This window comes from Scyliorhinus canicula, chromosome 14, assembly GCF_902713615.1.
Source record: "Scyliorhinus canicula chromosome 14, sScyCan1.1, whole genome shotgun sequence".
Taxonomy (NCBI): domain Eukaryota; kingdom Metazoa; phylum Chordata; class Chondrichthyes; order Carcharhiniformes; family Scyliorhinidae; genus Scyliorhinus; species Scyliorhinus canicula.
In genome coordinates this window covers 158,100,542-158,127,652 of record NC_052159.1, presented here as the reverse complement: position 1 = coordinate 158,127,652, position 27,111 = coordinate 158,100,542, and the positions used below count along the sequence as shown (strand labels likewise).

Sequence of the window (27,111 nt, the reverse complement as noted above, 5' to 3'; positions counted from 1 at the left end):
CGCAGGGCAGGACAGGCGCAGGGCAGGACAGGCGCAGGGCAGGACAGGCGCAGGGCAGGACAGGCGCTGGGCAGGACAGGCGCTGGGCAGGACAGGCGCAGGACAGGACAGGCACTGGGCAGGACAGGACAGGCGCTGGGCAGGACAGGACAGGCACTGGGCAGGACAGTACTGACGCTGGGCAGGACAGGCGCTGGGCAGGACAGGCGCTGGGCAGGGCAGGCGCTGGGCAGGGCAGGCACTGGACAGGACAGGCACAGGGCAGGACGGGAGCTGGGCAGGACGGGCGCTGGGCAGGACGGGCGCTGGGCAGGACGGGCGCTGGGCAGGACGGGCGCTGGGCAGGACGGGCGCTGGGCAGGACGGGCGCTGGGCAGGACGGGCGCTGGGCAGGACGGGCGCTGGGCAGGACAGGACAGGCGCTGGGCAGGACAGGCGCTGGGCAGGACAGGCGCAGGGCAGGACAGGCGCTGGGCAGGGCAGGACAGGCGCTGTTAAGGATACCTCACAGTTCCTGGGATGTGGGTGTCGGTTAGCTCAGCCTTTATTGCCCATCCCTAGATGCCCTTCATAAGATGGTGGTTAGTTGCCACCTTAAACCGCTGCAGTCCTTGAGGTGTAGGTACACCCACTGTGCTGTTTGGGAGGGAGTGCCAAGATTTTGACCCAGCGACTGTAAGGCAGCTCGCTGTGTGCGGACCCTGTCTGTAAGGCAGCTCGCTGTGTGCTGACCCTGTCTGTAAGGCAGCTCGCTGTGTGCTGACCCTGTCTGTAAGGCAGCTCGCTGTGTGCTGACCCTGTCTGTAAGGCAGCTCGCTGTGTGCTGACCCTGTCTGTAAGGCAGCTCGCTGTGTGCTGACCCTGTCTGTAAGGCAGCTCGCCGTGTGCTGGCCCTGTCTGTAAGGCAGCTCGCCGTGTGCTGGCCCTGTCTGTAAGGCAGCTCGCTGTGTGCGGGCCCTGTCTGTAAGGCAGCTCGCTGTGTGCGGACCCTGTCTGTAAGGCAGCTCGCTGTGTGCGGACCCTGTCTGTAAGGCAGCTCGCCGTGTGCTGACCCTGTCTGTAAGGCAGCTCGCTGTGTGCTGACCCTGTCTGTAAGGCAGCTCGCCGTGTGCTGACCCTGTCTGTAAGGCAGCTCGCCGTGTGCTGGCCCTGTCTGTAAGGCAGCTCGCCGTGTGCTGGCCCTGTCTGTAAGGCAGCTCGCCGTGTGCTGGCCCTGTCTGTAAGGCAGCTCGCTGTGTGCTGACCATGTCTGTAAGGCAGCTCGCTGTGTGCTGACCCTGTCTGTAAGGCAGCTCGCCGTGTGCTGACCCTGTCTGTAAGGCAGCTCGCCGTGTGCTGACCCTGTCTGTAAGGCAGCTCGCTGTGTGCTGACCCTGTCTGTAAGGCAGCTCGCCGTGTGCTGACCCTGTCTGTAAGGCAGCTCGCTGTGTGCTGACCCTGTCTGTAAGGCAGCTCGCTGTGTGCTGGCCCTGTCTGTGAGGCAGCTCGCTGTGTGCTGACCCTGTCTGTAAGGCAGCTCGCCGTGTGCTGACCCTGTCTGTAAGGCAGCTCGCTGTGTGCTGACCCTGCCTGTAAGGCAGCTCGCCGTGTACTGACCCTGTCTGTAAGGCAGCTCGCCGTGTGCTGACCCTGCCTGTAAGGCAGTTCGCTGTCTGCTGGCTCTGTCTGTAAGGCAGCTCGCTGTGTGCTGGCCCTGTCTGTAAGGCAGCTCGCTGTGTGCTGACCCTGTCTGTAAGGAGCTGGCCGTGTGCTGACCCTGTCTGTAAGGCAGCTCGCCGTGTGCTGACTCTGTCTGTAAGGCAGCTCGCTGTGTGCTGGCCCTGTCTGTAAGGCAGCTCGCTGTGTGCTGACCCTGTCTGTAAGGCAGCTCGCTGTGTGCTGACCCTGTCTGTAAGGCAGCGCGCCGTGTGTGCTGACCCTGTCTGTAAGAAAGCTCGCTGTGTGCTGACCCTGTCTGTAAGGCAGCTCGCTGTGTGCTGACCCTGTCTGTAAGGCAGCTCGCTGTGTGCTGGCCCTGTCTGTAAGGCAGCTCGCTGTGTGCTGCCCTTTCTGTAAGGCAGCTCGCTGTGTGCTGACCCTGTCTGTAAGGCAGCTCGCCGTGTGCTGACCCTGTCTGTAAGAAAGCTCGCTGTGTGCTGACACTAATGCAGCTCGCTGTGCGCTGACACTGTCTGTAAGGCAGCTTGCGGTGTGCTGACACTAAGGCGGCTCGCTGTGTGCTGACCCTGTCTGTAAGGCAGCTCGCCGTGTGCTGACCCTGTCTGTAAGGCAGCTCGCTGTGTGCTGACCCTGCCTGTAAGGCAGTTCGCTGTGTGCTGACCCTGCCTGTAAGGCAGCTCGCTGTGTGCTGACCCTGTCTGTAAGGCAACTCGCGGTGTGCTGACACTAATGCAGCTCGCCGTGTGCTGACACTGCCTGTAAGGCAGCTCGCCGTGTGCTGACACTAATGCAGCTCGCCGTGTGCTGACCCTGCCTGTAAGGCAGCTACATTTGGTGCCTAGTTGCAATGTTGATGTCTGGAATGTTGTAATTTTATTTTGTGTTGCAGAGGAACCCCAGGATATCTACTGGCTGTCCCAGTGCCTTTACCTCACAGCTCAGTACCACAGGGCTGCCCACGCTATTAGATCGCGCAAACTTGATAAGGTATGAATTCTTTCGCACTATTCACACTGTAAGAAGTTTCTGTGTCTCAAGTTCAGAAAATCCTAAGAAATTTATTGAATATTCCAGGAATAGTTCTCTCTCAAAAAAGAAAGGTTCCATTGCAGCTGCTGGCCGAAAAAGCCACAACAGCCAAGGTCGTTCATCACCTCTGCCAAGGACCTGTCTCCGGCACAGGCTCTGAAACAAGACATTGTTCATCCTGATAAAAACTGGGTGGGGGGAGGAGAGGTGACCTTGTGATCCGTATGTAAACTTTTGAAGGTTAAACAGAACGTCCTCGATAAGCCACAAGATGACTTCATGGACTTCTGACAGATAGCCGGAAGAAAAATAAGTCACTATTAAAAACATGTATTGGAAAAAATAGATAATTTTTTAAAACTTTTTAAAAAATAAACAAGCAGGCAAAGCCACCTTGAATATCTGTCCCTTGCCGAAAGACAATTGACATTATCGACATCAGCCTTCCAGCAATAAGGCATTTGAATGGACTTTGAGAAGGAAAAATCACTTTGGACAGAAGAGAGTTTCTTGAGGTGGACCAATGCTACCTCCAGCCGAACATCTTGGTTAGCTCAAGAAGGCTTCAGAAGCGAGCTTTTGGGAATGACCTGTACTGGCTTCGACCTAACACTATGGCTAACTGACGGAGGCTGCCACTTCCACCTATGGAGCTTCATCCATTTGTTTGTCTGATCTGAGACCAGTAAACCGCTCTGAAGCGACTGTCCTTGCCAACCATGGTGATCTGCACCACTCCCTGCTTCCCCCATCACAGCCAGTCATCCGTTCTCACCTGGTATAGGTCGTCCACAATCGTATGTCTTTTCAGCCTATTTAAATTATGCTATCTAAACTGTTGCTTCTTAATTAACTACTATAAAATCACTGAAGAATTCTTGACCACCTATTTTGGGTAGTCTGTGAATCTGGAAACAAAGAACTTTCGACACTTATAATTATTCAGGTAACTTCAGATTTTGCAGCTGTCCACTTGTTTTCTGCAGAACCTGCCACTTTTGTTTTGTCTGCCTGGATTGTAAAGGAATAACATGGAATTTACTGCACCCAAACCAATCATTTGCTCCATCTGGTCCATGATAGTGTGAACAGTTTTGGTCCCCTCGTCTAAGGAACAATATTCTGGCATTGGAGGCTGTCCTGAGAAGGTTCACTCGGTTGATCCTGGGTTTGGACGGATTTTCTTCTGAGTAGTTTGGACCTGTGCTCATTGGGGTTTAGAAGAATGAGAGGTGACCTTATTGAGACATATCGGATTCTCCGGGAGCTTGACATAGTGGATGCTGAGAGGTTGTTTCCCCTTGTGGGAGAGTCTAGGACCAGAGGGCAGAATCTCAGAGTAAAGGGTCGCCATTATAACAGAGATGAGGAGGAATTTCTTCTCTGAGGGGAGTGAATCTGTGGAATTCTTTACCGCAGAGAGCTGTGGAGGCTGGGTCGTTAAGTATGTTCAAGGCACATGTACATAGTTAACAGTATGGCTGCAACAACCGATTAATGTTAATATGCCTCGTCCATGTATATGTTTCGTATGTGTTCATACCTGTTTATTTTCCTTTATTTTTCTTGGTGTCCTTTTCTTGTTACAAATACATATGAAAACCAATAGAAATATTTACAAATAAAAGTATGTTCAAGGCTGAGATAGACAGATTTTTAATCAGTAAGAGAATCAAGGATTATGGGGTTTCGGCAGTAAAGTGGAGTTGAGGATTATCAAATTGGTCTTGAATCTCATTGAATGGTGGAGCAGAGTTGATGGGCCGCATGGCCCACTTCTGCTCGTGTGTCTTATGGTCGAATGCTTTGAATGATCTTCTTCACACCCTCTCCTCTCCCTGTCAGCATATCCTTCTATTCATTTCTCCCAAATATGTTTATTCAGCTTCCTCTTCTATGTATCTTTACAATTCACTTCAACTTGTGGTAGCGAGTTCCATATTCTTACCACCCTCTTGGTAAATAAGTTTCTCTTGAATTTTCTGTTGGATAGCCTAGCACGGTGGTTAGCACTGTTGCTTCACAGCGCCAGGGAGCCAGGTTCGAGCACCGGCTTGGGTCACTTGTGTGTGCGGAGTCTGCACGTTCTCCCCATGTCTGTGTGGGTTTCCTCCGGGTGCTCCGGTTTCCTCCCACAAGTCCCACAAAGACGCACTGTGAGGTGAATTGGACATTCTGAATTCTCCCTCTGTGTACCTGCACAGGCGCCGGAATGTGGCGACGAGGGGCTTTTCACAGTAACTCCACTGCGTCACCGTGCTGCCCATTAGTGACTTCCTCATATTTATCACTTCCTAGTTCTTGACTTCCCCACAAATGGAAAATCGTCTCTTGTGTTTACTTAACTGAACTTCTCCATACTTTTTAAAGACCTCTATTAAGTTATAATTATGAATTGGCTGCCTTTTTACTGAACAGTTTTAATAATCGCTCATAACACGGAGCAGAATATTCTGGTGCTGTAAAGACGTGCTGTTAGGTGAATTGGACATTCTGAATTCTCCCTCTGTGTATCGAACAGGCGCCGGAGTGTGGCGACTAGGGGCTTTTCACAGTAACTTCATTGCAGTGTTAATGTAAGCTTACTTGTGACAACAATAATTATTATTATGATAAATGTCTCTTGTTTTGCCTTCTGCCCACAGATCTATGGAGCCTGTCGCTACTTTGCTGCTCAGTGTCATGTGAGTAATATACATTTTAATGCATTGTTTAACTGTTCCTAACAAAAAGTGAGTTCTGCTTTATTCCTGATCCTTAAATCTTTCCATTCTCTTGTGTCCTTGTTTTAATTTATAAATGATATTTATCTCGCTGTAGAACAAATATTTGATTTGGAGTCATGCTGAGGTAAATTCATGAACCATTGAGAAGTTTTGATCAGACCTCCAGGAATGCGTCACGCTATAACCCCCCCTTTGAGACTTGGCAGAGTGGTCATGTTACTGGATTGCTAATTGAGAGGCCTGGACTGATGACCTAGAGACATGAGTCCAAAACCCACAGCAGCAGCTGGAGAATTTAAATTAAATCTTTACACTCCCAGCTTGTGTGAAATCTCATCTGGGTCACTAATGTCCTTTAGGGAAGGAAATCTGCCGTCCTTACCCGGTCTGGCCTACATGTGACTCCAGACCCATGGCAATGTGGTTGACTCTTAACGTGGGTCAAAATCCTGGAACTCCCTCCCTAACAGCACTGTGGATGTACCTGCATCACGCAGACTGCAGCGGTTCAAGAAGGCAGCTCACTACCACCTTCTCAAAGGGCAATTCGGGGTGGGCAACAAATGCTGGTCTAGCCAGCGACACCCACATCCTGTGAATGAATGATACATTAAAGAACTGCCCTAGATAGGTTGCTTTTTTGGAGTGTCGGTGCAGACTCGATGGGCCAAATGGCCGCTTTCTGCACTGTAGAGATTCTATCATTCAGCAAATTAGATCTGTCCGCTGGCCCTTTAGTGAGGTACGCCATTGAGTTGTGGCGGCCAGTTGGACTAACTCATCCACCTGGACATACCTTTTCCCAACAGATACCTAAATATTTATCCTCTAATATAAATATTTGGACGATAAAGCAACCGAGTGGCACAGAAGATGCTTTTATATAAAACTCGCTGTTGCCCTAAGCTCCTGTTTACATTTTGGCAAAGGATTAATAATTCCCCTTTGTATGAACTTTCAGTAACTAAAGAATCAGCTGACTGAACAATTGGCAGAATATTTGAGTGTTTATTTAAAGAAATGTCAGCCATGCCCCAGTGGCTGGCTGTTACCTATGAGTGAGCAGCTTGTGGCTTTGGGTCCTAGTCCAGAGAATACGTGACAGGAGCCCCAGACTTAACACCTTTTCTCAAAGATGGAAGCATTGTCGGTGTGGAATTTACACAGCTCACTAGCGTATCCTTGTATAATATTATCTACCCTTGGTGACTAAAGCTGCATTGAAATCTTGTTTTTCCTTTTATTTTTCTGTCACAAAAAAGTATGCAGCCAAGGAATATCAGCAAGCCCTTGACATTCTGGATATGCAAGAACCAATCAACAAAATGATAGTGGAGAAAAACGCCAAGATTGACAACAAGATCAAAGAAGCATCTATTGACTGGGGATTGTCTCCTGCTGCAGTGAGTCACATAGTGCTACCACAGCCTCTGCTGGAAGACTGTAACCTCCTGTCTTTGGTTTTTTGTCCCTCCTGATTAAAGGGTGCCCCAATCCCCTAATGGTTCTGTGATTTTATATCCAACATTACTGAACCCTCAGGCCGTGAGTGTTTCAGATTCGACCTCTACTCTGTGGAGAATTAGCTGTGCTGAGCCCTGGGGCTGTAACTGGCTCCAGCATCCTTGGTTAGTGAGGGGGAAAATCAGGCAGCATTCTTGCCGTGCCCTGATTCCGTGCTGTGTAAGTATGTGGGTGGTAGGGGTTGTCCCCAGTTTCTTCCTTCTTTGTCTTTGTATGGTTAGGGTTCCTCCCCTCGTCCGTCTGTAGTTTATCTCCCAATGGTAACAGATATTTTTTTAAAAGAAAAGTTTCAGGATCTGGGTCCTTGTTTTTACCAAAAAGAATCCTTTTTTCCATGGATTATACTCTATATCTGCACCAACCTTCGTTGGAATCCATCTGTTGTTTTTGGATATATTTACAGACAAACAAATGGCAGCACGGTAGCATGGTGGTTAGCATAAATGCTTCACAGCTCCAGGGTCCCAGGTTCGATTCCCGGCTGGGTCACTGTCTGTGCGGAGTCTGCACGTCCTCCCCGTGTGTGCGTGGGTTTCCTCCGGGTGCTCCGGTTTCCTCCCACAGTCCAAAGATGTGCGGGTTAGGTGGATTGGCCATGATAAATTGCCCTTAGTGTCCTAAAAAGTAAGGTTAAGGGGGGGGTTGTTGGGTTACGGGTATAGGGTGGATACGTGGGTTTGAGTAGGGTGATCATTGCTCGGCACAACATCGAGGGCCGAAGGGCCTGTTCTGTGCTGTACTGTTCTATGTTCTATGTTCTATGTTCTAAATGGACGGGCGCAAACATTAATTCCACCCATCGTCAGTGGCAGAGGTGATTAGGGCTCGACCTTTTTGGAGCAAAAATCAGGAAATTCCTTTTTCCACAGAGGGAAACTCTGGATTTCTGTCCCCGAAAAAGCTGTGGATGTTTGGAGGAGTTTGTGTGGGAGAGGTGTGGGTATCAGGTGGAGATTTCAGGACTGGCCAGTGTTTGGGAAAAGGCATCGAAATGGAGTTGAAGCACATAAGAACATAAGAACTAGGAGCAGGAGTCGGCCATCTGGCCCCTCGAGCCTGCTCCGCCATTCAATGAGATCATGGCTGATCTTTTGTGGGCTCAGCTCCACTTTCCGGCCTGAACACCATAACCCTTAATCCCTTTATTCTTCAAAAAACTATCTATCTTTACCTTAAAAACATGTAATGAAGGAGCCTCAACTGCTTCACTGGGCAAGGAATTCCATAGATTCACAACCCTTTGGGTGAAGAAGTTCCTCCTAAACTCAGTCCTAAATCTACTTCCCCTTATTTTGAGGCTATGTCCCCTAGTTCTGCTTTCACCCGCCAGTGGAAACAACCTGCCCGCATCTATCCTATCTATTACCTTCATAATTTTAAATGTTTCTATAAGATCCCCCCTCAGACAGATCAGTCATAATCTAATTGAATGGCAGAACAGACTTGGAGGGGCTGAATGGCCTGTTCATTCAGTCCCTATCCTAGGAGAAGGCACAGCAGTTAGTTGATTGGCATGTTTGAATATTTATAAATACATTTGCAAATTTATATTGTACTGATTGTAATTTAAACATAATGTCTGCTATTGATAGTGCAAAGCGCCTGATGTAGAGGTGATTTGGTTTGATCTGCATTTGTTGACTTTTGTTGCATAATATTGATTGCGTTTTAACTTCCTGGAATGTTTCCTGTTAGATCAAGAGCTCAATTTGCCTTTTGCGAGGGAAGATCTATGATGCTATGGATAACCGGCCCCTGGCCACAAACAGCTACAGAGAAGCATTGAAGCTTGATGTGTGTTGTTTTGAAGCGTTTGATCTATTGACGTCACACCACATGCTGACAGCGCAGGAAGGTTTGAGCACCTGTTACTTTGCTACCATTTGCTTTGCTTACTGAAACTTGCTGTGGTCCGATATCAAATTAATGGGAAGTTTGTTTCATTCACATATTTGTAATAGATTCTGCACTTTTAAGGCTCGGAATCTGTCCCCCCTGATTTCTCAAAAGCAATCAACTGCTTCAAGGACCTTTTTCGGTCTCTTTCTCTATCCCAGAGGGATATTAAGAGAAACCTTTTCCGCTAATCTCATCACAGACAAAATGCTATCAGGTCAATTTGAATTGGTTTTTGGAGCAGGCAAGGAGCTGGGTTAGGGGTGTTGGTGTTTTTCCCACCCAGTGACGACAATAATGTTGCTCTGTTTCAGTCCCAACAGCGTCACCAATACTGTGGATATTTCTATTTATCTTGGTGAACCACAAGCCTTCCCTTATATCGATCAAATGACCACACAACCAGTTAGTTAGTTCAAAAGATGGTTTATTTACACACGCACATGAGTTATCTCAACATGCAAACACAATATCTACTACGAGGCAAAGTACACCTATCAGCTACAATAACCTATACTTAACTTCAGGGTGACCGGCACTGTGCAAATGGATAAGGCCTTTATCTGGATTTCACTTGGCTGGTTCGAAGAAAGTGGCTCTGTCCCTGCTGGGCTCATCCGTCAGGTAGCGATCGTTGGTCTTGAACTTGGTTGGCTGTTCCTGCTGCAATTGGGTTGGCACAGGCCGCATCCAAAAGAGACAACACATGGGTGCGCTTTCTTTTATCCCTCTGGGATTTCGCGCTCTTTGGGGCGGTCCTTAACCTTGGACCCAATAGTTCGACAGGTGCTCTGATCACTGTCTTCGATTTCGGCCAATAAAGGGGCGGGTGCCTTGGTAACTAGGCGGGTCCTTAGCGGTCATTGACCTTGGCAGTTGTGCTTTCTGAGTAATGGGAGTGGCGCCGATCAGTCTGTGGCTGTACCGGTTGCTTGATTGTAGTTCTATTGTCCTGGGAAAATGGGCCATTAAAATGCAAAAGAGCAGGGGTTTCGATCAGGTCTGGTTACCTGGGTTTTAGATACACACAGGCTCTGTATCTGGCTGAGTCCTGGGTTGGCCATAATTCCCATGGTCCTTTGCAGGTGGTCATCTTAGATGGCTACAGGTGTTTGCCCCTGTCCACACTCTGAGCCCTAGCCTTGTAACTCAGAAAAAGTAATATATCATGGTCTCAACTGCAAAATGTTTAAAGCACAGAAACAAGCCATTTGGATCAACTAATTTGAATGTTTATACTCCATGCGAGTCTCCTCCCAGCCTGCTTTAACTAACCCTAACAGCAAATCCAATCCTTTCTCCTTCATATTCTTCTCTGGTTTCCCATCAGATGGATCTATCAGTTGAATGGCGCGACAGGCTCGAGGGGCGGTATGTCCTGTTCCTATCTATCAAGGAGAAGGGATGGTGGTTAGTTGGCCCTTAGTGGCTGGGGCACATGTCTTTCAATGCAGAATTAAAATCAATATAATCAGGAAGCTGAAGTGATTTGAGGCATGTCAATGGATTAAAGATCGGAGCACTTTTACTCCCAGGCTAAATCCTCTGAGGATTAGCTGTTCTCAGATATGGGAGGTGAATTCACCAGACTGTGATGCTGTCTTTGCCGAATGGGAGCTTGGGGGTCAGAGCTGGAACTGTAACATTTATCCAGCTAATTCTCCAACCCGTACTTCTCACCCCGCAGGCTCTGATCACCATGGGACTCTGTAGGTCACTTCTCCAACCCCGGCTGTCTGCTACCAATGCTGTGTTTGTCTGTGGAGGAACCTCACCAACAAATCCCCTGTTCCATTGAGCCTTTTACCACATTAGCTGAAGCTTGAATCTTGGAAAAGGTTTTGCATCAACAGATTCTGAGATAATTGATACAACAATCAACTGAAAGAATGGTTGTTGATTGGAGGTGTACTATTTGTTGAGTGTGTCTCAGTAAAGAAAAGCTTTCAAGTGAGTTTAAAAAAAAACTAGACTCCAGTTCCCTGTCCTTCACCAGCCTGTTGTGTGAAGTGTAGCCCGGCATGGAGTTAAATAGCCAAGGGGCAAAGCTGAAAGAAAGCCATGGCCAGGCAGTCAGGCAATGTGAGAATGACCAATTGCAATGATGAGTACTTTGCAGGGGCTGATTTAACACGCGTGATAATCACATTTCAAACTGTCTTTCTAGAAAAGGAGCTGCTTGAGTCATTGCCTTTCAATAAACAGTGTACTGAAGAAGAACGTGATTTGTTGTACTTTCTGTACAAAAATAAATTGAAAAAGGTAAAGACACCATTTATTTTAATTAGTCGGGATTTTTTGGAGGCGAATAATATTCTTTCAATATTTCACCATTTGTTTTTAACGGATATATTAACAAAATATTTGTTCAACTTGCTGCGTATTACCCTCTGTGGTCTCTTCAGGTGAAGTGCAGACAGAATGTGGGGATAATTCTCCCCGTGTCTGCGTGGGTCTCACCCCCACAACCCAAAAAAAGATAGTAAGAAGTCTTACAACACCAGGTTAAAGTCCAACAGGTTTGTTTCAAACACGAGCTTTCGGAGCACGGCTCCTTCTTCAGGTGAATGGAAAGGCTTGTTCCAGAAATGTTTATATAGACACAGTCAGAGATGCCCCGAAATGCGAGCACCTGCAGGCAATCAAATCATCAAAGATGCAGAGAGAGAGAGGTAACTCCAGGTTAAAGAGGTGTGAATTGTCCCAAGCCAGTTCAGTCGGTAGGCCTCTGCAAGTCCAGGCTTGTTGGTGGGGGCCGAATGTAATGCGACATGAATCCCAGATCCCGGTTGAGTCCGCATTCATGCATGCGGAACTTAGCTATAAGTTTTTGCTCAGCAATTTTGCGTTGTCGCGTCTCCTGAAGGCCTCCTTGTAGAATGCTGACCCGGAGATCAGAGGCTGAATGTCCTTGACTGCTGAAGTGTTCCCCAACTGGAAGGGAACAGTCCTGCCTGTTGATAGTCGCACGATGCCCGTTTATTCGTTGTCGCAGTGTCTGCATGGTCTCGCCAATGTACCACGCTTCGGGACATCCTTTCCTGCAGCGTATGAGGTAGACTACATTGGTCGAGTCGCACGAGTATGCGCCGCGTACCTGGTGGGTGGTGTTTCCACGTGTAATGGTGGTGTCCATGTCAATGATCTGGCATGTCTTGCAGAGATTACCCTGGCAGGGTTTTGTGGTGTTGTGGTTGCTGTTCTGAAGGCTGGGTAATTTGCTGCAAACAATGGTTTGTTTGAGGTTGCGCGGTTGTTTGAAGGCCAGTAGTGGGGGTGTGGGGATGACCTTGGCAAGATGTCCATCCTCGCTGATGATGTGTTGGAGGCTGCGAAGAAGATGTCGTAGTTTCTCCGCCCCAGGAAAGTACTGGACGACGAAGGGTACTCTGTCAGTGGTGTCCCGTGTTTGTCTTCTGAGGAGGTCGGTGCGGTTTTTTGCTGTGGCGCGGTGGAACTGTCGATCAATGAGTCGAGCGCCATATCCCGTTCGTACGAGGGCATCTTTCAGCATCTGTAGGTGTCTGTTGCGCTAACAAGCTTGGGACAATTCACACCTCTTTAACCTGGAGTTACCTCTCTCTCTGCATCTTTGATGATTTGATTGCCTGCAGGTGCTCGCATTCCGGGGCATCTCTGACTGTGTCTATATAAACATTTCTGGAACAAGCCTTTCCATTCACCTGAAGAAGGAGCCGTGCTCCGAAAGCTCGTGTTTGAAACAAACCTGTTGGACTTTAACCTGGTGTTGTAAGACTTCTTACTGTGCTCACCCCAGTCCAACGCCGGCATCTCCACATCAAAAAAAGATGTGCAGGGTAGGTGGATTGGTCACACTAAATTGCCCTTTAAGTGGGAAAAAAAGAATTGAGTACTCTAAATTTATTTTTAAAAAAGAATGTGGGAATAATTAGGCCAGGGCACTCGCAATATAATTCCTGTTTTAAAGTTGTACATTCAGTCTGTATCTTTAAATATTTATTCTGTATATAGTGGGAACTATCTGATTAAACCTTTCACACTGTAATGACAACCCTCTGTCAGTAGAGGTCCTGCTGTACCTCCACTGACAAGAGCATGGAATTACAGCACAGCTACTACTTGCAGCTTATACAGCGTAGAAAAACTAAGGCCCTTCACAGATGCAATCTGACAAAGAAACGAGCGAAAGAGGAATAATTGGAGGATCCAAGATCTGTGTCGGGGGGAGGGTCTTAAAGGAGATGGCACGGTTTAATGAGGGAGTTCAGGAGCATGAGGGATTAGGGCAGGGGTGAGTCAGCAAAGACAGGGGTGATGCAGGGGAGACTTATCCACATACCCCCCCCAAAAACACACCTGGTTCCACAGGTACGCTGATGCATCCTGCTCTATCTCACCGCCATCTTTCACCCCCCTGGTACCTTTGGTTTAAAGTTGGATAAGCTAAGACTGGGAAGGCTAAAGCTTCAGAGTCTGCCACAGATTCCCTTCCCACCAATCCCCCTCCCTGGTGTACTTTGTTGGGTTGCACCAGACTGTTTTCAACCGCTGTGTTCTCAATAACCAGAATATGGGGCTGGTTTAGCTCACTGGGCTAAATCACTGGCTTTTAAAGCAGACCAAGCAGGCCAGCAGCACGGTTCGATTCCCGTACCAGCCTCCCCGGACAGGCGCCGGAATGTGGCGACTAGGGGCTTTTCACAGTAACTTCATTGAAGCCTACTCGTGACAATAAGCGATTTTTATTTCATTTCATTTCATGTCTGTGTCAGTAGCTTCTGTTTATCAACAGCGGGAAATGTAGACAGAAAATGCGTAAAGCTGATGCAATACTTAATATTGGCTGTGTGGGGAGGACATTTTAAAGTAGATTTCTTTAGAATTTGGTGTCCGTAGTTTCACATCAGTCTCTTTCTCAAACTATACCGTGTCTTTCAATAGCTTGAGTTCCTTCAGTAATATAAAATATCATCTTTGCTTTTACACTGTCACCATCTTATTTTTGCTCCAACAGTATAATAAACCGAGTGAGACAGTAATTCCTGAGTCAATAGACGGGCTGCAGGATAATCTGGATGTTGTAGTGTCTGTCGCAGAGCGGAATTACTACAACTGTGATTTTAAGACGTGTTACAAGCTCACTTCAATGTAAGTATAGTCTGCATGTTGTGGATAAAATCCTTTACAGCCACTGAGTCCCTTTTGGAGTATAGTCACTGTTGCAATGTAGATAGAACATGTGGCAGCCAAATTTGGACAACAAGATTTCCAGCAATCTGATAACGAGATAACGTCTGCTTTTAATGACGTTGGCTGAAGAATGACTATTGGCCAAGATACTGGATTGAATGCCCCCGTTGCTCTTGTAAATTGCGGCACGGCATCTTGTATGTCTGCCTGAGAAAGCAGACAGGGCTCTGGTTTAACCTCTCATTTGAACGGTGGCTCCTCTGACAGTGTAGCACCACCTCAGCATTGCACAGGAGCGTCTGGCTGGATCATGGGCTCAAGTCACTGGAGTGGGATTTGAACCCATAACCTTTTGACACGGAGACGAGAGCGCTGCCCTCTGAGCCATGGCTGACAACTGGCTTAAGTGAAGCTGAAGAACATTCACATTTATTTAAAAAGCAATTGTTTGTACACAGGGTTCATTTCAAAAGAATATATGTAACATGGTGTATGTTTCCTGGTAGGGTGATGAATAAAGATCCCTACCATGCAGTACTCCTTCCTGTGCACATCGGGACCTTGGTGGAATTGAACAAAGCAAATGGTAGGAACTGAATCGGTCTTTCTGTTCTAACATTTTCTTTTTCCGAATTTGACTTACAGTGACCTCGATCCCTGTCAACAGTCCCACCAGTTTCAACCACATCCACTTCTGCAGCTTTCCTAAGCCTTATGGTCCCTCTGACTCTCCCTTGCTCTGCCTGCCTGTCTTTGTTTCCCCCTGTTTCAGCATTGACGGAAGAACATTTAGTCGTCTCTGTCCTACTAGGGCATTAGCTATGAGGAGAGGTTGAATAAACTTGGTTTGTTCTCACTGGAACGAAGAAGGTTGAGGGGCGACCTGATAGAGGTCTACAAAATTATGAGGGGCATAGACAGAGTGGATAGTCAGAGACTTTTCCCCCGGGTAGAAGGGTCAGTTACTAGGGGGTATAGGTTTACGGTGCGAGGGGCAAGGTTTAGAGGCGATGTACGAGGCAAGTTTTTTACACAGAGGGTAGTAGGTGCCTGGAACACGCTGCCGGAGGAGGTGTTGGAAGCAGGGACGATAGTGACATTTAAGGGGCATCTTGACAAATACATGAATAGGATGGGAATAGAGGGATACGGACCCAGGAAGTGTAAAAGGTTTTAGTTTAGTCGGGCAGCATGGTCGGCACAGGCTTGGAGGGCCGAAGGGCCTGTTCCTGCGCTGTACTGTTCTTTGTTTTTCTTCTTCTTTACTCAGTGGAACTTGCTCCTCTTCTCTGCTTCTTTCTCCCTTTTTAAATATCAGTAGTAATTCCTGTATCTTATAGACTTTACTTTAATATGTGACGTGTAAGGGCAGCACGGTGGCGCAGTGGTTAGCACTGCAATCTCACAGCGCCGAGGTCCCAGGTTCGATCCCGGCTCTGGGTCACTGTCTGTGTGGAGTTTGCACATTCTCCCCGTGTTTACGTGGGTTTCGCCCCCACAACCCAAAGATGTGCAGGGTAGGTGGATTGGCCAAACTAAATTGCTCCTTAATTGGGTACTCTAAATTTATATTTTTAAAAAATGTGACATGTGAAAGTTCTGTTGGTTCTGTTTTTCTCAACAATTGTATATTTCTCAACAATTCCCCAGTTGAAAAATGAAACATTTGCATATGCTTAAATCTCTTTTGTTTTACTGATTTTCAGAACTGTTCTACCTTGCACATAAATTGGTGGATTTGTATCCCAATAATCCAGTAAGTAGCTGGTCTCATTATTAATTATTCCATTTTATTATTTCTCTTCCCAGTTTTCTCCTCTCTTGAAGCTGCAGGCTCCTTGCTGCAAAATGTCTTTCAAGGGCTCTGTCCAAAATGGTCACCTATTCACCTGTGTACCATGATAATGTCAGCAAGCTGTTTCACTGCATGAGGCATCACAAGTGAGCTACATCCAATGTTTTCCTTTGAGGGGTGTGTGACCCGAGAGGAATCAGGACTGTATTGGGCAGTGCATTAAACAGGCTGCATTAACGGGAATCTTGGCCACATTGTGCCTGTTTAATTGATTTTTGCACTCTTGCATTTCCACCATGGGGCCACTGCGCAGTTATTAGGGTGGGGCTGCGCAAATTGTTTTCTCCTTCCTAATCTAGAGCTATTGTGGTCAACTGAGCTCCTGTTGCCATCTACGCACTGATCAGGGATCAATTCTAGGGTCTATCTGCACCTCCTGTGGCTCATCTTCCCACTGTTAAGATTTTGTGCAATCACATTCCGTACCTTTTCAGTTACACAGAGAGAGCAGATGATTTCCCCAGGTTGTAGACATTGCCACCGGCTGCTGTCTGCATGTTCTATGTGTATTGATCCTTGATATCATTGGACAATATCACGTGCGCAACTGCTAGTGGCATTGTCTGTCTCCGGGGAATCAATACAAGTCTGGAACAAATTTCTCCTCCGGATTTACAACACAGAAATAGACCATTCGGCCCGGCTAGCCCGTGCTGGTGTTAATGCTCCAGATGAGCCTCCTCCAGCTGTCAGTATATATCCTTCTATTCCTTTCTTCCATATGTTTTTATCCAACTTTCACTTAAATATATCTATGCTGTTTGCTTCAGCCTCCCCCTGAGTGGTGTGTCCCACATCATCACCAGGGTCCTGGGTACAGAGGTTTCAGTTCCCGTGCGTTTTAGTAACTTTCCTGGTACTGATGGTTGGGATTTTCCCACAGGTGTCTTGGTTTGCTGTGGGCTGCTATTATCTGATGGTCGGCCATAAGAACGAACATGCCAGAAGGTATCTCAGGTGAGAGTGTTAGCAGTCGTTACCTGAGTTATGGACGATTTACTGTGTCTGTTTATGGAGAGTGTTTTGTTACGCTCTTGACGTTAACCCCTTGTGTATGTACAGTGATGCATATCACCACAGAGTAACCTTTCAATTAGAGGCAACCCGTTCAGGGCTGAAACAAGGACGTTTTTCACACACACAAAAGGGGAACAGAAATCTGGAACAAACCCAAATAGAGCGAGGCTGAGTGTGGGGCCGGAGTCCGTTGAAAATGCAAAGAATTTGAGAGAAAGTGTGTGCCGACTCTCTGCAGAGTGATCCTATTCGTTAACCCTTTTATATTTTAAATTCCTCTGTCTGTTCCTCTGGTGTTGAATCTGTTTCCTAATCGAAGCCCTAATTCATTTATGATCTCCACAGCAATCCCTGTTAATTGGGATTCTATTGGCTTGCTTTTGTAATCCAGGTTGTTTTAACCTTTCAGTAAAGCCACCACCCTTGAACGAACTTACGGGCCAGCATGGATTGCCTATGGCCATTCCTTTGCAGTGGAGGGGGAGCATGACCAGGCCATGGCAGCCTATTTCACAGCAGCACAGCTAATGAAAGGGTAAGAGTTGGCTCGCCACTGGAATTGTCTAATCTCAGTAAATATTTTTTACACAACTTAGATTGTTCACCTTGCTGATGATCTCTGTCATTTTTTAAAAATTTTGAATTTCAAACAAGCAGTATTGATTTTGCCATCAAGCGTTTGTCAGTGCAATCTGCCAACGCAGTCTTCAAATCTGATGTCAACACCCTTTTAAAACAAAATAAGCCTATTCTTCCCACTTGTATTTTTCCATCGGGTTCCAGTCTTCCAGCCAGTGTCCGTTTAGCTCAGCTGGTAGTACCCTGATCTCCCAGCCCTGACAATATGGATACAAACCCCACTCTCGGATTTCAGTATGCAATCTAGGCTGACACTTTGGGTGCTGTAATGAGGGAGCATGGTTTGTTGCCGATCTGGTATTTCAGGTGAATATTTAAAAGAGGCACTTTCTACCTGTTCTGTTGTAAAATGCCTGGTGACACCATTTTAAGAAGAGCGGAGAAACCGCAAAACACGTCAAAATAACCAATCCAAGTGCTTTGGAAAATGTCCAGAATGGGGCTCTTAATAAAATCAAGTTTGTTCACTTCTCAAGTCCTGACATAAATAATTTCCTTGAAGTAATACCCCAGAACTCCCTGAAATGGTATGTTCTCCAGTGGTACTCATATACATTTTTGTGCATTTATTCAGAAACCACATATTTAAAACTTTTAAAAAATAATTTTGGCATGTGGATGGCAACATTTGTTGCTGATTCCTAATTATCCTTGAACTGGGCGACTCACTCGGCCGTTCAGAGGGCAGTTAAGAGTCAACCAGAATGCTGTGGATCAGGAGTCACATGTAGGTCAGAAGAAGGCAATTCTGTTGATCAGAAACTGTCTGATTTAGTCCACACTCCAGCTTTTTCCCCATGGTAGCACAGTGGTTAGCACTGTTGCTTCACAGCTCCAGGGTCCCAGGTTCGATTCCCGGCTTGGGTCACTGTCTGTGCGGAGCCTGCACATTCTCCCCGTGTCTGCGTGGGTTTTCTCCGGGTGCTCCGGTTTCCTCCCGAAAGACTTGCTGTTAGGTCATTTGGACATTCTGAATTCTCCCTCTGTGTATCCGAACAGGTGCCGGAATGTGGCGACTAGGGGATTTTCACAGTAACATCATTGCAGTGTTAATGTAAGCCTACTTGTGACAATAAAGATTATTATAATCCTGTAAATTATTCCTCTTCAAATACATCTGTTTCCTTTTGAAAGTTCTGATGGAATCTGACAGCAGCTTCCTTTCCGATTGTATGAAGAATTTTACGCTCTTTTCCCCTCCATTTCTTTAGCTGATTATTTTTAATCTGGATTGACTGGATACTGGCTCACTTACCAAGGAAAACAGTATTTCCCAACTCACTCTCCCAAAATCATTCATAATTTTGAATACCTCTCTCAAGTCTTGATCTCTGTTATAAGGAGAACAATTCCAGGTTTTACAGTTTAAAAAAAATATATAAATTTAGAGTTCCCAATTATTTTTTTTCCAATTAAGGGGTAGTTTAGCGTGGCCAATCCATATAACCTGCATATCTTTGGGTTGTGGGAGTTAGACCCACGCAAACACAGGGAGAATGTAAGATTTTCCAGTTTCACCACATAACTGAACTCTCTCATTCTTGGCATTTTTCTGATAATCTTTATTCCAAAAGACTTCCTGTCAGTGAATTGGATATTCTGAATTTTCTGTGTACCCGGAAAGTGGTGACTAGGGGCTTTTCACAGGAATTTCATTGCAGTGTAAATGTAAGCCGATTTGTGACAATAAATGTTATTAGTGTCACAGGTATGCTTACATTAACGCTGCAATGATTTCATTTTGATTTATTATTGTCACATGTATTAGTGTACAGTGAAAAGTGTTCTTTCTTGCATGCTGTACAGACAATGCATACCCTGCATAGGGAAGGAAGGAGAAACTGCAGAATATAATGTTACAAATATAGCAAGGTGTAGAGAAAGGATCAACTTAATACGAGGAAGGTCCATTCAAAAGTCTGATGGCAGCAGGGAAGAAGTGTTCTTGAGTTGGTTGGTATGTGACCTCAAACTTTGGTATCTTTTTCCTGACGGAAGAAGGTGTAAGAGAGTATGTCCGGGGTGCGTGGGGCCCTTAATTATGCTGGCTGCCTTTCCGAGGCAGCGGGAATTATAGATAGAGTCAATGGATGGGAGGCTGGTTTGCGTGATGGACTGGGTTACATTCACGACCTTTTGTAGTTTCCTGCGGTCTTGGGTAGAGCAGGATCCATACCATGCTGTGATACAACCAGAAAGAATGCTTTCTATGGTGCACCTGTAGAAGTTGGTGAGAGTTGTAGCTGACATGCCAAATTTCCTTAATCTTCTGAGAAAGTAGAGTCGTTGGTGGGCTTTCTTAACTATATCGTCAGCATGGGGAGACCGGGTAATCTGGACACCTAAAAACTTGAAGCTCGACCCTTTCTACTTCGTTCCCATTGATGTAGACAGGGGCATGTTCTCCTCTACGCTTTCTGAAGTCGATGACAATCTCCTTCGTTTTGTTGACATTGAGGAAGAGATTATTGTCGGCGCACCAGTTCACCAGATTCTCTATCTCATTCCTGTACTCTGCTTGTCATTGTTTGAAATCCGGCCCACTACGGTGGTGTCATCAGCAAATTTAAGAATCGAGTTGGAGGGGAATTTAGCCACACAGTCAGAGGTATATAAGAGTATAGTAGGGGGCTGAGGGCACAGCCTTGTGGGGCACCGGTGTTGAGGATGACCGTGGAGGAGGTGTTGTTGCCTATCCTTACTGATTGTGGTCTGTGGGTTAGGAAGTTCAGGATCCAGTCACAGAGGGAGGCGCCGAGGCCAAGGCCACAGAGTTTGGAGATGAGTTTTGTTGGAATAATAGTGTTGAAGGCTGAGCTGTAGTCAATAAATAGGAGTCTGACATAGGTGTCTTTGTTATCGAGGTGTTCCAGGGTAGAGTGCAGGGCCAGGCAGATGGTATCTGCTGTGGACCTGTTGCAGCGGTAGGCGAACTGTCGTGGATCAAGGCAATCCGGGAGGCTGGAGTTGATTTGTGCCATGATTAACCTTTCGAAGCACTTCATGATGATGGATGTCAGAGCCACTAGACGATAGTCATTAAGGCACGCTGCTTGGCTTTTCTTTGGTACAGGGATGATGGTCGTCTTCTTGAAGCAGATAGGGATCTCAGATTATTATAAAGAGAGGTTGAAGATGTCTGCGAATACCCCCACCAGCTGATCCGCACAAGACCTGAGTGCCCGTCCGGGTACCCCATCCGGGCCAGTGGCTTTCCGTGGGTTGACCTTCGAGAAGGCTGCTCTGACGTCTGCAGTGGTGATCTCAGATACAAGTTCATCCGAGGCTTCCAGGGTGGAGGGCTCGCTCTCGCTGACCTCTTGCTCAAAGCCGGCATAGAATGCGTTCAGCTCATCAGGGAGGGGTGCGTTGGAGTCGGCGATTTTTACATGTCCTCATCTTGTAGCCCGTTATGTCTTGCAGACCTTGCAATGGTCGGCGGGGGTCCGTGTGGCTAGCCTGGAACTCGAGCTTGGTCTGGTACTGTCTTTTGGCATCTTTGATGGATTTCCTTAGATCATATGGGTTGCATGGTAGCATGGATTGGTACCTGGGACTTGGATGTTGTGGCCATTTCAGAGACATGGATAGAGCAGGGACAGGAATGGTTGTTGCAGGTTCCGGGGTTTAGGTGTTTTAGTAAGCTCAGAGAAGGGGGCAAAAGAGGGGGAGGTGTGGCGCTGCTAGTCAAGGACAGTATTACGGTGGCGGAAAGGATGCTAGATGGGGACTCTTCTTCCGAGGTAGTATGGGCTGAGGTTAGAAACAGGAAAGGAGAGCTCACCCTGTTGGGAGTTTTCTATAGGCCACCTAATAGTTCTAGGGGTGTAGAGGAAAGGATGGCGAAGATGATTCTGGAAAAGAGCAAAAGTAACAGGGTAGTTGTTATGGGAGACTTTAACTTTCCAAATATTGACTGGAAAATATATAGTTCGAGTACATTAGATGGGTCGTTCTTTGTACAATGTGTGCAGGAGGGTTTCCTGACACAATATGTTGACAGGCCAACAAGAGGCGAGGCCACATTGGATTTGGTTTTGGGTAATGAACCAGGCCAGGTGTTAGATCTGGAGGTAGGTGAGCACTTTGGAGACAGTGACCACAATTCGGTGACCTTTACCTTAGTGATGGAAAGGGATAAGTATACCCCGCAGGGCAAGAGTTATAGCTGGGGGAAGGGCAATTATGATGCCATTAGACATGACTTAGGATGTGTAGGTTGGAGAAGTAGGCTGCAAGGGTTGGGCACACTGGATATGTGGAGCTTGTTCAAGGAACAGCTATTGCGTGTTCTTGATAAGTACGTACCAGTCAGGCAGGGAGGAAGGGGTTGAGCGAGGGAACCGTGGTTTACCAAAGAAGTGGAATCTCTTGTTAAGAGGAAGAAGGAGGCCTATGTGAAGATGAGGCGTGAAGTTTCAGTTGGGGCGCTTGATAGTTACAAGGAAGCGAGGAAGGATCTAAAGAGAGAGCTGAGACGAGCAAGGAGGGGACATGAGAAGTCTTTGGCAGGTAGGATCAAGGAAAACCCAAAAGCTTTCTATAGGTATGTCAGGAATAAAAGAATGACTAGGGTAAGAGTAGGGCCAGTCAAGGACAGTGGTGGGAAGTTGTGTGTGGAGGCTGAGGAGATAAGCGAGATACTAAATGAATACTTTTCGTCAGTATTCACTCAGGAAAAAGATAATGTTGTGAAGGAGAATGCTGAGACCCAGGCTATTAGAATAGATGGCATTGAGGTGCGTAGGGAAGAAGTGTTGGCAATTCTGGACAAGGTGAAAATAGATAAGTCCCCGGGGCCTGATGGGATTTATCCTAGGATTCTCTGGGAAGCCAGGGAAGAGATTGCTGAGCCTTTGGCTTTGATTTTTAGGTCATCATTGGCTACAGGAATAGTGCCAGAGGACTGGAGGATAGCAAATGTGGTCCCTTTGTTCAAGAAGGGGAGTAGAGATAACCCCGGTAACTATAGGCCGGTGAGCCTCACGTCTGTTGTGGGTAAAGTTGTGGGGCCTCACGGTAGCATGGTGGTTAGCATCAATGCTTCACAGCTCCAGGGTCCCAGGTTCGATTCCCGGCTGGGTCACTGTCTGTGTGGAGTCTGCACGTCCTCCCCGTGTGTGCGTGGGTTTCCTCCGGGTGCTCCGGTTTCCTCCCACAGTCCAAAGATGTGCGGGTTAGGTGGATTGGCCATGCTAAATTGCCCGTAGTGTAAGGTTAATGGGGGGATTGTTGGGTTACGGGTATGCGGGTTACGTGGGTTTAAGTGGGGTGATCATGGCTCGGCACAACATTGAGGGCCGAAGGGCCTGTTCTGTGCTGTACTGTTCTATGTTCTAAAGTCTTGGAGAGGATTATAAGAGATACGATTTATAATCATCTAGATAGGAATAATATGATTAGGGATAGTCAGCATGGTTTTGTGAAGGGTAGGTCATGCCTCACAAACCTTATCGAGTTCTTTGAGAAGGTGACTGAACAGGTAGACGAGGGTAGAGCAGTTGATGTGTATATGGATTTCAGTAAAGTGTTTGATAAGGTTCCCCACGGTCGGCTATTGCAGAAAATACGGAGGCTGGGGATTGAGGGTGATTTAGAGATGTGGATCAGAAATTGGCTAGTTGAAAGAAGACAGAGAGTGGTAGTTGATGGCAAATGTTCAGAATGGAGTTCAGTTACGAGTGGCGTACCACAAGGATCTGTTCTGGGGCCGTTGCGGTTTGTCATTTTTATAAATGACCTAGAGGAGGGCACAGAAGGTTGGGTGAGTAAATTTGCAGACGACACTAAAGTCGGTGGAGTTGTAGACAGTGTGGAAGGATGTTGCAGGTTACAGAGGGACATAGATAAGCTGCAGAGCTGGGCTGAGAGGTGGCAAATGGAGTTTAATGTAGAGAAGTGTGAGGTGATTCACTTTGGAAAGAATAACAGGAATGCGGAATATTTGGCTAATGGTAAAATTCTTGGTAGTGTGGATGAGCAGAGGGATCTCGGTGTCCATGTACATAGATCCCTGAAAGGTGCCACCCAGGTTGATAGGGTTGTGAAGAAGGCCTATGGTGTGTTGGCCTTTATTGGTAGAGGGATTGAGTTCCGGAGCCATGAGGTCATGTTGCAGCTGTACAAAACTCTGGTACGGCCGCATTTGGAGTATTGCATACAGTTCTGGTCGCCTCATTATAGGAAGGACGTGGAAGCTTTGGAACGGGTGCAGAGGAGATTTACCAGGATGTTGCCTGGTATGGAGGGAAAATCTTATCAGGAAAGGCTGATGGACTTGAGGTTGTTTTCGTTAGAGAGAAGAAGGTTAAGAGGTGACTTAATAGAGGCATACAAAATGATCAGAGGATTATATAGGGTGGACAGTGAGAGCCTTCTCCCGCGGATGGAGGTGGCTAGCACGAGGGGACATAGCCTTAAATTGAGGGGTAATAGATATAGGACAGAGGTCAGAGGTAGGTTTTTTATGCAAAGAGTGGTGAGGCCGTGGAATGCCCTACCTGCAACAGTAGTGAACTCACCAACATTGAGGGCATTAAAAAATTTATTGGATAAGCATATGGATGATAATGGCATAGTGTAGGTTAGATGGCCTTTAGTTTTTGACTTCCCATGTCGGTGCAACATCGTGGGCCGAAGGGCCTGTACTGCGCTGTATCGTTCTATGTTCTATATCTGGCTTTCTTGTATAGGTCAGGATCACCTGACTTGAACGCCTCAGACCAAGACTTCAGCAAGTAGTGGATATCCCCGTTCATCCAGGGTTTCCGGTTGGGGAACAATAGGATTTGCTTCTTTGGCACACCGTCTTCTACACACTTACTAATGAAGTCAGTTACTGTAGTGACGTACTCGTTCAGGCTGGTCGCAGAGTTTTTAAATACTGACCAGTCCACTAACTCTAAGCAGTCCTGTAGGAGATCATCCGATTCCTCAGACCAACAATACACAACTTTCTTTGACGGATTCTCCCGCTTCAGTTTTTTTTTAATGAACAATTTTATTGAGGTAGTTTTTGGCTTGATAAACAGTTACAGACATCATCAGAAAGAAAGCAAAAAAGGCAAAAATGTGCAAACATCCACGTACTTTCAATACTTCCATCGTAACATATTGCACAAGCCCGCTCCCCTCCCACCGATACTACCCGCCATATTTTCCCTCCTACTCTACTCTACTACCCCCCCCCCCCCCCCCCCCCCCCCCTCACCCCCACCCCCTGCTGACGCTCACTCTCCAGCAAAGAAGTCAATAAATGGTTGCCACCTCCGGGCGAACCCCTGCACAGATCCCCTCAAGGCGAACTTAATTTTTTCCATCCCCAGGAAACTCGACATGTCCGCAAGCCACCACTCAGTCTTCGGGGGCTTCGAGTCCCTCCACGCCAATAGTATTCGTCGCCGGGCGATCAGGGAAGCAAAGGCCAAAACATCGGCCTCTTTCCCCCCCTGGACTCCCGGGTCTTCCGAAACCCCAAAAATTGCCACCCCTGGACTCATCACCACCCTTGTTTTTAGCACCCGGGACATGGCCCCCGCAAATCCCTCCCAGTACCCCCTCAGCTTAGGGCATGCCCAAAACATGTGAACGTGGTTCGCTGGTCCTCCCGCGCACCTAGCACATTTGTCCTCTATCCCGAAGAATTTGCTCATCCGAGCCACCGTCATATGGGCCCGGTTAACGACCTTAAATTGAATAAGCCCGAGCCTAGCACATGTCGCGGTCGAATTTACCCTACTCAGGGCCTCTGCCCACAGCCCATCCTCCATTTCCCCGCCTAGCTCCTCCTCCCATTTAAGTTTCAGTTCCTCTGTCTGGGACCCTTCCTCATGAGCACCTTATAAATACCCGAGACTCTACCCTCCCCTTCTTCCCTCCTAGAGACTATTCTGTCTAGGATCCCCATTGGCGGGAGGCGTGGGAAAGATGGGACCTGTCTACGAACAAAGTCCCGCAACTGTAGGTATCTAAAATCATTTCCCCTTACCAACCCAAATTTCTCTTCCAAGCTCCTCAAACTCGCAAAGCTCCCTTCCAGGAACATATCGCCCACCCTTCCCGCCCCTGCTCGCCGCCATACTCGGAACCCCCCATCCATACTCCCGGGGGCAAACCGATGGTTGTCGCAGTTTGGCGCCCAAACCGACGCCCCCGTCTCCCCTACATGCCTCCTCCACTGGCCCCATATCCGCAGGGTCGCCACCACTACTGGGCTGGTGGTGTACTTGGCCGGCGGCAGCGGTAGAGGAGCCGTGACCAGGGCTGCCAAGCTGGAGCCCCTGCACGAAGCCGCCTCCACCCGCTCCCAAATAGACCCCGTACCCACCATCCACTTCCTTATCATAGCGATGTTGGCCGCCCAGTAATAATTAATCAGACTCGGCAAAGCCAGCCCTCCGCTTCAGTTTTTGCCTATAAGCTGGGAGCAGGAGCACAGCCTTGTGGTCAGATTTGCCAAATTGTGGGCAGGCAGTAGAGCGATACGCATGTTTGATATTTGTGTAGCAGTGGTCCAGGATGTTTGGGCCTGTAGTAGAACAGGTGACGTGTTGGTGGTAACTTGGTCGTATGCTCTTGAGCTTGGCCTGATTGAAGACCCGGCCACGATGAACAAGACCTTGGGATGTTTAGTTTCAAGGCGATTTGTGGTGGTGAATATTTCGTCCAGTGCGATTTCCACTCTCGCGTGGGATGTAAACTGCCGTTAGGAAAACGGAGCTGAACTCCCGCGGAAGGTAGTAGAGGCGACAATTTAGCATCAGGTATTCTAGGCCCAGGGAGCAGAAACTCGCCAGTGTTTTATTTGGAAGCAGACCCCACCTCCCCTAGCCTTGCCTGAGGCCACCGTACGGTCCATTCGGTGGATTGAGAAGCCCTCTGGTTGTAGGGCACAGTCCGGTGAAGCAGGAGTGAGCCATGTCTCCGTGAAACACAGCACGCAGCAGTCCCTCAAATCTGGCTTTAAGTTTGTGTGGTTTGTTTTCCAGAGATTGGACATTAGCTAGGAATAAGCCAGGCAGAAGGGCTTTGGGGCTGACCTGCAAGTACATTTAAAAGAGCAGTATTGGAGATTTTTAGGCTGTGGGAGTTGATTTTTAGGAGTTTGGGCGACTGTAGAGTGGAGGGAGAGCTTGGGGCCTGCAGGAGGTTGCAGCTCTCCGGGTCAGTGGGGTTGGAAGCTGGGGGTGGGGGGGGGGGGGGGCTGCAGCTGCTACGATGCTGGTCTGGTTGTTGGAGAGCAGCAGAGTGAAGGCCCCGGCTTCTGCGGTGTTTTCCAGGTCTCTGGGAACCTGCAGAGTGTAGGCCCTGGCTTCTAGGGTGTTTTCCTTGGCTCTGGCAGCTGCTGTTGTAGGGGAATTCCCAGGCCTGGGACTGCAGCTCCGGCAGCTGCTCACACATGGTCGGCTGGTCCTGGTCAATTTCAGGTTGCCAGTTTCCGGTGTCGCCCAGGTCCTAAAGATCGCTAAATCTGTAAGTAATTGAATAAGAATATTGTTAGAGAGTTTAAAACAGTTAGAATGAAGTTTTAGAAGCATAGAACGAGAGTAAAAAATAGAATTGGAGGGTATGCTGGGCACAGCTCGCAAGAAGTCG

At 47.6% G+C, this 27,111-nt stretch overlaps 1 protein-coding gene across 1 annotated transcript in view; it reads left to right on the top strand.

Moving 5' to 3' along the window:
- cdc16 (cell division cycle 16 homolog (S. cerevisiae)) overlaps positions 1 to 27,111 on the top strand; it is a 64,495-nt gene that overhangs the window by 13,123 nt on the left and 24,261 nt on the right. The window contains exons 3-12 of the mRNA XM_038818255.1: positions 2,549 to 2,646; positions 5,334 to 5,372; positions 6,677 to 6,817; positions 8,634 to 8,793; positions 11,002 to 11,096; positions 13,831 to 13,964; positions 14,513 to 14,592; positions 15,713 to 15,762; positions 16,745 to 16,818; positions 17,288 to 17,413. Coding sequence (XP_038674183.1) covers positions 2,549 to 2,646; positions 5,334 to 5,372; positions 6,677 to 6,817; positions 8,634 to 8,793; positions 11,002 to 11,096; positions 13,831 to 13,964; positions 14,513 to 14,592; positions 15,713 to 15,762; positions 16,745 to 16,818; positions 17,288 to 17,413 — 997 coding nt within the window. The remainder of the gene's footprint in view (positions 1 to 2,548; positions 2,647 to 5,333; positions 5,373 to 6,676; positions 6,818 to 8,633; positions 8,794 to 11,001; positions 11,097 to 13,830; positions 13,965 to 14,512; positions 14,593 to 15,712; positions 15,763 to 16,744; positions 16,819 to 17,287; positions 17,414 to 27,111) is intronic.